Source organism: Dermacentor variabilis, chromosome 8 (genome assembly GCF_050947875.1).
Source record: "Dermacentor variabilis isolate Ectoservices chromosome 8, ASM5094787v1, whole genome shotgun sequence".
In the NCBI taxonomy this organism is placed as follows: Eukaryota; Metazoa; Arthropoda; class Arachnida; order Ixodida; family Ixodidae; genus Dermacentor; species Dermacentor variabilis.
In genome coordinates, this window is record NC_134575.1 from 33,266,613 (window position 1) to 33,279,108 (window position 12,496).

The following is a 12,496-nucleotide window of genomic DNA, read 5'->3' on the forward strand; positions in this document are numbered from 1 at the left end:
GTCCAGGTTAAGCTGATGCTTCATGAACATCTTGTTCCAATACAGCAAGTACGGTGAATTTGCCACAAACAATTCACGCCTCTGGCACAACGTGTTTGCTCCATCCATCTCGTGGAATCTTGCACTCACAAATGATTCTTGAACTTGTGTTTGGGCCAAAAATGATGAACAAGCAGGTTGTTTCCTCTCCAGACAAAGTGAGAGCACTCTGCCTTCAAAAATTAGTACAAAGTCCATTGTTTTACTGAAGAATCTCGCAGCCATCTTTTTAATACACAGTGTCACAGCCCAGCTGATCAAAGTGCCTAGCAAAAGAAGTTCACGGAGTGTCCTTGCACTTAGCCGAAGTGCCAATGTCAAAAGAGACAGCAAAGCATTGTCACGTTGACACACTCCCAACACTGCATAGGTATCCACCAGCTCCTACTCCAGCTACAGACTTGACAGAGCATTACACAAAGTGCTGGCAACACAGACTCCTGTAAGAAGTAGTGCAATATCCCGAGTCATCGCTCACTGATGAGACACTGCTTTCACCGCCTTTGTTTGCAAGATGCCAATTTCACCGATTGCATTGACCCATCCCCACAGAAGGCCCAGAGATTGCACAGTGTGATGGGGCAGCTTTAGCATGGCAGAGACATACATCATAGACACATAAATCGAACCTCAATATAATGAAGCAGGGATATAACAAATTATTGGATGTCATGAAGTAATTCAAATGCTTCTTGCTGATATCAGCATATAATGAATTTATGCTTATGACAACTACTGGATACAACAAAGGCGTTCGTGTTGTATGCAACATTGTTACAACTAGGCTTCATTGCAGTATTATAAAGCAGAGGGGAGCAGCATCATCAGTGACGACATCTTGTGACAGTGTGATCTGTCAAAATGCAGAGAACTTAAAATGCAGCGACCAAGAGTTTGGGTTTACCGGACAAATATTTATAGCCCTCCTCGAGTTAGCACGAGATACAATATATTTAACATTTTCTCCACTTATCCCGAGGTGTAAAAGAAAGGATAAGATAGCTCTAAGCAAGTTGGACGCATTGTCTGCAAGCGCTGCACATAAATTCTGTGCAAAGTTTCATGTGGAACCTCTGAATTTCAGCGACAGCCACTGGTGCTCAGAAGTTGCAGTTGCTGTGATTTATTTGCTGAAGATGGCACAGCGTCATAACGTGCCACCACTAGGTTGGTGCTCTCGAACATGTATCTGCCCGGTATTCCAATACCACAACTGGTTCACTTCAGTGATGCCAAATGACCTAAAAATTCTATGTTTTGTCTACTTGATCTTTTTTGTGAAAGCGCACATTACACACAAGTCGTAAATGTTTACAAGGCGTGTCTATCACTCTCCAAAATTATTCACACTGAAATATAATTTATTTTCGGCTTCTGAACTGAGATGTTGCCTCCCACCTTCTATTCTTTTACAAATTACATCTGCCAGGTTAGTGGTGAATGATGACTCGGGATATAACGGTATGTCAGCAATTCAGTCAGCAATGAACAAAATTCCAGAACACAAGTGCAGGGCCTTTGATAGATTCAGCACTACGAGTGTACGTGCGTATTGGGATATGGCCAAAACATGCAAAGTACCACGTGTGACCTCGTATCCTGCACCTTAAATCATACTTGCATGATAAGTTTTACAGAACGACATGCCACAGCATGAAAACCAGCAGTGGTTCTCCATGCTTCAATTACCAAATTTAAGCAGTTGTCCATTTTGCACTTGATCAACTGCAGCACAGACTCACCGTTGATACCAATGCAGCCTTCTGTAAATGACCAAGTATTACTAAAAGTGAGGCGTTATTGGCTCAACCTAGGTTCAATGTGGCGTGGGGCAGTGCCAATGCTGCCCATCATTGGGTATACATTTGCACTTTTATAGGAGTCTTGAGAGTGCTCAGTTTCGAGTCTGTTAGCATAAAGATGTCCAGGACAACAGCCAATAATCTCTTGTCAACATACAGGGATCTAGTATAAAAAGCTGTATGTTTCCATATATCACATATGGAGCATGTCCCATATGATATGAACGTACAGGGATCCTGTATCAAAACCTTCCATTTCCCCATATTACCATACGGGACATGACCCGTAAGATCTGCGAATACGGGTATGACTCACGCCATTTACGAAAACACACACACATCTCTATACGGGTTCCCCACGTGAACTATGGAAGAATAGACGGGTGTCTCAACGACGCCATCTGTCTGCACAGCGAGGCAACTATGCCCGTTTTTACTTCCTTCCTCCAGTGGCAGTGGTGCTACACAGTGTAAGGGTCATCATTTGCTATCATCTGCTAATGGCATGAAATGCTGTGCTCACATACTTCGTCTAGTATTTTGCGTCAAATGCCCTTACAACACGCAGTTACTCATGTTTTGCTGCTAGCTCTTGCCATTTCTGTATTACTGTTGGCCACGGTATTTACAGTGGAAAACTGAAGATGCAGCTATAAACCACCTACCGAGCCACCGGCTGGACTTTTGATTTGCAGTTCGGTCACCTGACATCATTCAGGAAGCTTTCCCATAGCCTGCAGGTGCCTCACTGTGCTTGTGTGTCAATTGAAAATAGCTGCAGCCTCACCTCGATTATGCAACATGCATGTAGCGATAGTCGGTACTCTGCAGTTGAAGCCTTAGGCACACATTTCTGTTCAGATGTATGAGGATCCTCAAATTATCTCATTTGCGAGTACGACTCCACAGAACAGTATTTTATTCGCCTCCTTAAAAATGTTTCTGGTCACAGAAAAAAACAAGAACATTCTAGCATTATTCTGGCTATTGCGTTCATAATGCAATCACTAACGTGTCGCTTTGAAAAATGTCTGTGCTCTGTACAGTTGCATACTTGCGTTTTTCTTTCGTTTCACCTTAGTGCCCAGTGGCAGCATTTGATAGGCAAGTTTGCCAAGTGCTGGATTCATCCAAATGCAGTCTGTGGCCCTGTGTACACAACTTAAAGAATGAAACAGCTGGTCTATTATTCCACGAGTGCATTTCAGCACATTCGTACAATTTCATTACTGAAGTAAGCATACCTAATGAACAGTTAGCGTGCACTAGTTTCATCTCTCTTATCAGCATTGCAAAAAAGGCATAAGCACAGTCTCAATAACACTGAGAAGTTCAATTAAAAAAGCAATTTGTCAGCATCAGCATAAATTGCTCGGGAGACTGCCTCTTCCTGCTTAACCCTATGTACAACCGTAAAGCCGTGTCAGAAAGCTCTGAAAACATGGCCAATAACTCCAGGAGCTATTTAATTGTGGCTCTCCAGTAATCGCAGAAGCGGAAGAAGTAACATTTTTGGCGCCCAAGATTAACAGCAGCGACCACTTTGGTTATTTGAACACAATACAATATAGATTTTATCAGAACTTCCCATTTCTATACACACTCGCGCAGATCGCGAAACAGAGTTCCATGCTTCTGTACTCAGAAATGATGCCTCCTCACCAGTTGCACCTTTTGCGCGAGATCTGAAAACACCAAACAAGAAATCGACACGTTCTAAGGCATCGTTGAAACAACCATCTATTCTTCCATCGTGCCCATATGTTCATATCATTATAGTGTTCGTATAATGTGCCCCCATATGATATATGGGAACACACAGGTTTCCCTACTGAATATGGGGCATATGAGTTTTTTAATGTAGTAAGATGATGAACCACACTTTAGGTGCCACACAATAAATAAAGCCATAACTCACTGAGCAGATAACTAGTGTACTACAGCCAACACAAAATTTCAATGCTTAACCAGAATTTTGGGTTTGGCAATCTAGTCCCTCAGCTTACAAAGAAACACTATGTCGAGCACAGCTTGCACGACAACTAATGCCACTGCACACAATATTTGCTTTAGGCAGATGACCTTGAAATCTCTAAACACGTTTTGCATACCAGAAGGAAACATAAGTTCTTTAGGATCAAACAGCGAACTAAGAAGGTGTGACTTAAAATTTTAGCAAAGGCCATCAACAACATTATTCTTAAACAAGAACAATAAAACAGAACTAAACATGAAACGCAACAGGTTTCTGCAGTATTTGAGTCCAGTTACAAAGGCAGTGAACCGAAGATGCTGCACAAGGAATACAAAACATAAACTGCTACGGTGACAAAACATTGGTGGGCTTCGCCCCACATCCTCCAGTAAGCAGTTATCATAAGCATCACAGGGCATAATACAAACAACAGATTGCCATTTTAGCATTGTTTTGAGTCAACGGGAAACGGCAAAAGAAATAAAATGCAGAAACGACACGACTTTGTTCCTGCGATAAAGGGAATGCCTAAAGTGCTCTAGAACAAGTGTACCTGTGTGCTTTTGGGATGCTAGTGCAGTCAACCGTTGAATGGAACGCATGGGTATAAAGCAGGTGTACAACTGTCTGGCTTTGGAGCAGACGTTTCGTGGTTGGTGACGCCGGCACCTTTCTGTTCCCCTGTACGGTGCATCCGGGCAGTTTCAGGCAGCCGTTGCAGCTAGAGCGCCAGTGAAGTGATAGCCACACATTTGCAGCGTTCCCTTTAACAGTGGACTGCACTGTACAACTACCTACCAATGAATTTTACTGTTTGAAAAATCCGTGTTCTTTCCAAGGAACACACACACAACGAGTTCAGTTCCACTCATACATCGCTCCCTTTTGCGGGTGGGTCGCTATGTTTTCTTTCAAATAAATATGAAGCATGCCTTCAGCGCACCCGCAAAATTGGAACAGGGAAAGCAGTGGACGCAGCAGGTGTCAGGTGTAGTCAGCTTAGAAATTGTGAAAGGCAAACTTCGCACTTGTGAGCAGTGCTGATAATATTATGCATGTTCACATCCTGAATACTGCTTGGAGAGTTTCCAAGAAGACTCAGTGACTCTGATCACATGGGCCTATTTACCAGATGAAGTGATCACAACCGCGTGATCTAAGTGGGTTGAGCTTGTACAGGCTTTTAAAAGTTGAACATTAGAAGTAGCTAGGAATTTCAAAAATCAAAACCATCGTAAAATTGTTTTTGTTACTCTGAGAAAAGCACAGGTGGAGTGCTTTCAGTGTAACACAATATGATCACTCAGGCTTAACAGCGACAGCAAAAAAAAAAAAAAAAAAAAAAAAGACAAAACGTTTGGCAATACTGCAACATTTACAGTTACATGTGCACTTTTGGCTTTTTTGAAAGGTCCGCAGTAGAGTTATTTACTTGTTTAACTTAGTTTCCGTTTCTTGCCTCGACCATGTGTGGTCCAAGTTACTTTTGTGCTATCTTTATGAAGTGGACAAGCTCCCACTCTCATTAGCCTGCACTACCATACTACTCTAACGGTAGTTTCCTTACTCTAACAACATGTAATAGAAGCCACTTTTATTTGATCCTTATGAAAAGAAAGTGATCACACTCTCAGCCTTATGTGCTGCTAAGGGGTGCAAGACAGCCTCTTTAGCGTTAACTTTGACCACATGTAGAAAGAGTTGGTTACCTTACTTCATGCGCTGATAGATGGTACGAAATACTCTCATCATGCTTGCAAAGCCTGCAATGTCAGAGCCAGCAGTATTTAGAGTGATTTGGTTTGGTAATGTGAAAGGTTGCCTAAAGAAATACAACCAGATCAGCAATGTGAAAAAACAAAACAAAAAACACATCCTTTCAAAAAGTGCATGTGAACAGAAATTGTGTTGACTAGGCAACACAATCTACAGCAACTAATCCATATCACAAGGGAAGGAAGGCTTCAGTACTGCATAATTTATATGTACTTGTACTGTACAAGCAAAACAAAACCCAGCACACTTAACCAGCACAGTAAGAGGTGAAAACTATAAAACTGAATCAAGGTAGGACACCAATCAGAATTGGAGATTGTAAGGTCTTGCAAACTTACGAAAAGATGGTGCATCAAGTAGCTGGCTACGCAACGCCAATTCAGGTGAAACAATCGCCCACACTGGTCACACAGAAAGCCACGAAACATCTGGTATTCTGTGTTGTAGTATTGGCCGGTTTAACATTGTAAGGAATTGCCAACATAAAGAAAAAAAAACATGATAATTATTATCAAGCTTCATTTAATAAGCATGCACAGGACCAGGAGAATCGTCTGTAGCCGGGACAGGATGAGAACCCACCATTGCTGATAGGATCAAACGGTTCATCCATGATTCTGTGCCGCAGAGTCGGTCAGCACAACTCCATAAACAATTGCGAACACCTGAGAAATGTTATCGTCATTATCAAGGCTTGTAAGTGTTCACGCGACCAGGACAACCAGCAGTAGCCAGAGGAGGATTAAGGCCAGCCGTCTGGGCTAAGATTGGCTCACAAAGACGCCAATTAAGGGCGACAAAAAAAAAAAAAAAGAGACATCAAAATGGAGAGCGCCAATTCTTTAAGGTGTTAAGAAAAGGCATTTCGTTCACACCTCCACTGACATAGCTTTCATACCCTAACAGCTCTGTCATCGCTGCACACAGTGATAAGAGCACATAACCAAGCAGCAATGGAGCTACACGGTCACATGAAGGCAACCAGACAATGACGACGGGAACGATGCACGTGATGTTAAGTAACTGCTATGACCACACACACAAACACGCACACATGCAATGTTGTAAACACACTCACTAGAAACACTCTCGGTGTGAAAACGGTAGCAGCGGCAAGAGGAGCTGCAGTGCTTCCCAAAGTGCACGCACTCCAAGTTGCTCTCAAACGCTGTGTGCCGAGTCGTCATGTAGAAAAACGGAGAATGCAAGCATTACAAACTGTGGGCTGTGTGCACAGGCAGATGGTCAGTGATCGCTGAAACTGCTTATTCAACGTGCCGACCCCATGGCTATGGGGGGACACGCAGAAAGTTATGGGAACTCGAGACTGCAAGGAGTGCAGACTAGACAGCAACTTTATCTCCTACACCACTACCTACACCTGCCTCTGCACTGAAGGCTGATGTAGCAAGGATTTTCCAAAACAGTACTTCATCAACTGGAAATGTCATGTACGACGTAGTGCGCAAGCTCCACATTAGCTTCCTGTCGGGATGCTGTCCTCGCTGCTGGCCACTCTGACTTATATGACATTCGACTGCTTGAAACTTTCTGCTCGCCAAAAGGCAAGCCAAAACAAGCGTGCAGTCAACATCCCGAGGAGCTTCTCTGTAGGCCTTGGGCACTGGTTCCATCACAGGCATATTCACTTCTCCACCAACCCAACTACATACTTCTGATGAAAGCCAACATAATTATTGAAGAACACTGCATTTTTGTACGCCGTACCTTACAAAATCTCACTGCAATCAAGCAAGATGGCAGCCTTCGTAAGGAATCTCTCAGATCACATTCCACTTGTTACCAAAAGCAAATGCTGCTTGAGGACATGGAAATGCAGCACGCTGCATGGAAACTAGCAGGCTTTCCTCTCTGAACACGGAAAATAATGTCAAAGTGCAAAATATCCTGACTGGGGGGCAAACGCAAATATTTTTGCATGGTGTCTACCGCAGTAGGCACTAAATATGCTGATGGCAATAACACAACACTGTTTACACAGTCCTCTGTCTCGCTTTCCGTGATGTGGAAACGAATATCAAAAGCAATATGTTCACAATATGGACTGCGCAGAGCTTGTCAAATCGCATCACCGCATTCGCTTACAGTGACAAAACAATGTTGTGGAAAAAGAAAAGTCACACAGAAAAAACAAAAGACTGAGAACAGTGCTGCACCACTGCCTAACAAAATAGCTCATCCCCCCCCGCCCTCCTAATCAGCATGAGCACTCATACCACAAACCAGCCTGCAGACCTTGGGGCACAGAACAGTTGACAAAGCACAACCTCTCACCAACCACTCTAAAAGCTTTCTGCAGTACCCCGAAAGTCGCACTCCAGTCAGCACAAGTTGTTTGTTCACTGCCACCTGTTCGTCCTCAGATGGCACCTGGGTGTGCCAAGTCGGAATGCCAGACTCCTTTTTTTTTCTCCTTTCATATTTTTTAAGTACATGGGCTGGCACCAAGTCACGAATGAGCACGAAAACCGCAGCACCGTGCACAACTTGTTAAGTCCGAAGGGGATTCAATGCCACCAGGCCGATGAGAAAGAACACGGGTGCACGAGGAGGTGAGAGGGGGAGGGCATGTCTTCGTACAAAAACAAGCGTCACAGATGACGAGCCCTTCTTCTCGCTCGGCGGCACAAATATGACGCGACAGCACTTGTGTCAGCGTCAACACCGTCCGGTGTTTTCTCGCGGCTTCGTCACGCCACCCTCCAGCACGGATGGGCAGAGGCGAGAAATGTGTTACCAAACATGGCTTCGACGGGGGGGAACAATGGAAAAGACAGAAGCGGTCGTCGCTCCTTCCCTGCCGGATTCTTCACATGCGGGCCGCCTTCTGCTGAATGAGCTGAAACGGGAGGGACAGCGGGCTCTGAACAGTGCACAGCTACAAAGCCTACTGGTCACATGTGCAGCTGGAATTACAATGCAGTCACACGAGGCAATTTCGGTGGCAATCGAGCCTGACACAGATTCAATTTCTCAATCACGATTGCCTCCCCTCCTCAACATGCACAATAGAGCCAACTGCAAGCTAGAAATTCGATCTCGATCGAACTTCGTTGTGATCAAAACTGACCTGTCCGGTAAACCGATAATAAAGGGACAAAATAGCGACATTAAATATCTGTTTTGACTGTCAGATTATTCTTTCAAAGTGGTAGTTGTGTTTCTTTGGCAGAAATAACGCGTTTTTGCATGCTAGCTGCACAAAAATATTTGTATTCTTTTTTTAGAAGTTCAAGCATCTACTACGCAGAAAATTTTGACCCAAGACAAGCTGTCATGTCAAAGCTGTCTGCATTGCCATGAAGCTACATTGAACGTACATGCAAAGATTTTGCACCTGTAAGACAGAACCATGCTTTAGCAGAGGGCAGTAGTAAATGCAGTGTTGAGTGAACATAGAACACAGACAGTCTCTGGAAGGGGGCTTTGCGCTAGCAGCTGTTCTCATTCCATGAACACATAAGCATTGTTATAGGTATGTACTTCACGTACATACACGACACAAACAACATTCCAGAGGCATCGTGTATTTTTGCAGCATTTCTGTACATTTGGGTTTACTTTGGCTGTCAAGTTGCCATGAGCAACCACCAATGTTTACACACACACACACACACACACACACACACACACACACACACACACACACACACACACACACACACACACACACACACACACACACACACACACACACACACACACACACACACACATACAGTGTGAACCTTCCTCATCAGCCAAATCGACTGCCGACGATTAGATACGGTCAAAACTTCTGACGTGAAAAGGCGCTTGCTTGGAAATTTTGACTACAAAATTGGCCATCTTTTATTTATTTTTTTACACACCCTCCCAGAAAGGCATCTGCCGAACTGACTTAGATTACGTTCACAGCCTGCCTAAAACGCACTGTACGCAGCAAGCACGTCATTGTTGCGAAGTCCTGCAAAAACGACAGTCACGAATGACACAGCCAAGTCCACACACCTTTGAAGGTTTCATGGCTTCGCCCAGTTTATGTCACAAGCCCTCAACATTAAACAAACCAGCAAAAGGTTCTTTTTCTTTTTGCTAAATTTTATTGAAGAAAATAGTGCGGACTAAATGTGTTCCCTTCACCAAAATAAATAAGCTGTTAATGAAATTTGGCTACTAGTGATTACTTCGTCTTCGATTTTCCAGACCATCCAGGGGTCAGGGAGTGAGAGGCGACAGCCCACTGAAAAGGTGGAGATACGAAATATCAACTCATGTGACCAGTAAACTGTGTGACAACTAAGTGTTTTGTGTACATATGTGACCTAACCTTACTAACGTAAAAGGACACCACAATCTAATTATTGTGGGGTCATGCACCTAATTAACATATCTGCTTTAATGCCAACATTTGATGAAAGGACATTCCAAAGTTGCATTTATGCAGACATCCAAGGCAAATGTTATGCCTAAAAAGAGTATTAAACCTCAGACCACTCAATGGTTTGTTCTGTGCTAGATGTTATTGTCGCAAAGAATAATGCAATTGAAGACATCGTGCCTTTTGTGGACAGTAAACTACCAAATAAAATGGGGCAGAAAATGCCATCTACTCAGGCATGACTACAGTAGACTTCCGTTAATTCGAATGGCGAAATTGTTCGAGTTATCTGACAGATCAAACTAAAGCAAGATGTAGAAAATACATGAGAACACCACTGATTCAATTGGCAGTGGTTACCCGATTCTAGCACACCCCCACATCAAGCACACGCCTGCTTTCTATGTGTTCAAAGGAGAAAACTAACACAGAAATAACATTCAAGCTCTTAAATGACGTATAAATCTATTGCGCAACCGATCTTTAGCAAGAAAAATGACGGTTTCGCACAGTCAGCTTCGCCGCAGTACAGCTTTGTTTTGTGGCAAAGCATATGAATGCCGCAACGTCTGTTTCCCGTAACATTCTGCGGAAAAGTGGGTAAATACCATAATCAGACATTGTGATTCCTGCTTGAAGATATTCCTAGAGCAGGCGGAAAATTGGCGTTTTCGACGGCAGAGGACATCTGCTCAACGCAGACAGACACTGCGAGTAAAGGGGCCGCTATTGGGGTCACCATAGGGGTCAGGCATGTGCCTGCCGACTGATCAGGCTTGAATTATCCGGCAAAGGCCAATTTTAGGGTTGAAATAACAAAAGTTTTGTCCCACAGAAATGCATGGGTGCCGGCCGGTAACTTCGGCCTAGATTGAATAAACTGAAAAGCCGAAATAACCAGAGTCGAATTAGTGGCAGTCTACTGTAGTTAGGCCAAACTATGTGATATAGATTACAGAACCTTCGATAGTTTGTTCTGTGCCACGAAATGACATCGTCGCTGAGCATAACTCTATTTAAGAAGGCATGCCTTTTGTAGGCAACAGACTGCCTGAAAAAAAAATGTGGCAAGAAGATGTCATCTACACTGACATGACTAAAAACTGAGTCATACCTGGTGTGTTCTATGTGTCTGCTTTAATGCCAACAGCACATGAAAGTCTTCCAATTTGCTTTTAAAAGAACACCTAAAGCAGATATCAGGCAGAGCTGACATTGTCATTGAGAATAGTGCAACTGAAAATGGAATGTCTCCTGCTGTACATTAACCGGCAAAAAAAAAACATATGTTAACATAGTGTCCGTAAGCCACAGAAACCAGCTGTAATGATTGCAGTGCACTAATGTGAAAAAAGACACTCGGTCACAAAAGCAAGAAAAAGATGAAGACGACACTGAATGTGTTTGTCCAATGTCATCTTAGTCCTTTCTTTGCGAAAGTTACAAAAAAAAGTGACACGAAAAGAGGCACTACACCTCGCCCTTCCACCACCAGCGCCGACAGAGCGGCGCGGTCAGTTCATGGCATTGCCTTGATAATGAAAGCTTAGTTCTCAACAAAAGTGGCACCATGGATGGATTCAAGCGCTATCACGTCATCACCTTATCTTACCTTAACATTTACCAATATAGTACACATTGAATTTCCCTAGGGGAAAAAACATATGGATAACATTTCTGGCTGTCAGCGTTTTCAGATTAGTCCACGCTGCACAACGCAGAACTGCAAGCAAACTACAGCATTATATTCAAACATAATTTTTAAGTGAATACTTTTGATAATGCTCATAATGATAATGATACTGAGCTTTGGGCTACAGGTCGGGTAAAGCTGACAAACAAATGGTGCATTTTCCAACTATCCAATTTTGGAACGCTGTACCATTATTTATAAAAGCTTCTCAGTTGGCGCATGCACTTCAGCAAAGAACTGAAAAGGTTTCTGGTGACTTTAGTAAACACTTTTTAAAGTTTGTAGGCATGTATGACAGTAATAATATTACAGTGTCTTTTCTGCTCTTTCCAATAATCATTGATGGCTAGTACACTCCGCTGAGGGTTGCTTTCTTGTGCCCTGTACTCTAGGCATAGATTCGCACTTGGAATTTCTAGAGTATCTTGCACCTTCTTCCAGATGCGCCTATGCCTTACAGCTTGTACTGCAATTCAGCAGAAAGCATCAGTCACAGTCACCTCTGGTAGATTAAGATTTGTCAAAACCAAGTGCAATCCAAGTGATCTCTCGAAGACTGCTCCCTCAAAAAAGAAGGCAAGTCAAGATAACACTAATACAGACATAAATCGCACATCTGACGCCCCGCTACACAAACACAGTCAAAGATCTTTTATATTTGCCCCTATGTTTCATGCTACAAAACAAACCAAATGCTTACAGACAGACATGAACCAACACGTATGAAAAAGTAAGTTGTGCTTTTATTTCTGTTCATCTGTTTGCACCTCGCATTCCATCTGTTTACATTAAGGGCCCTGATGAGACAGTATTGATTTTTAAATAAGCAG

The 12,496-nt window shown here is 43.1% G+C and overlaps 1 protein-coding gene across 3 annotated transcripts in view; it reads right to left on the reverse strand.

The window, feature by feature from the left end:
• Window positions 1–236: 236 nt before the first annotated feature.
• The window catches only part of inc (BTB/POZ domain-containing protein inc), a 36,894-nt gene continuing 24,634 nt past the window's right edge, over window positions 237–12,496 (reverse strand). Inside the window, exons 5-6 of one of the 3 annotated variants that reach the window (XR_012830008.1) lie at window positions 5,503–8,452; window positions 237–5,462 (exon numbers count right to left, since the gene is read on the reverse strand). Coding sequence is in view for 2 of the 3 variants with exons in the window: in XM_075701685.1 (XP_075557800.1) it covers window positions 9,776–9,835 (60 nt within the window). In the remaining variant the exon portion in view is untranslated. Of the gene's footprint in view, window positions 8,453–9,657; window positions 9,836–12,496 lie in introns of those variants that run through there. The other 2 variants (XM_075701686.1, XM_075701685.1) reach the window with 2 other exon arrangements.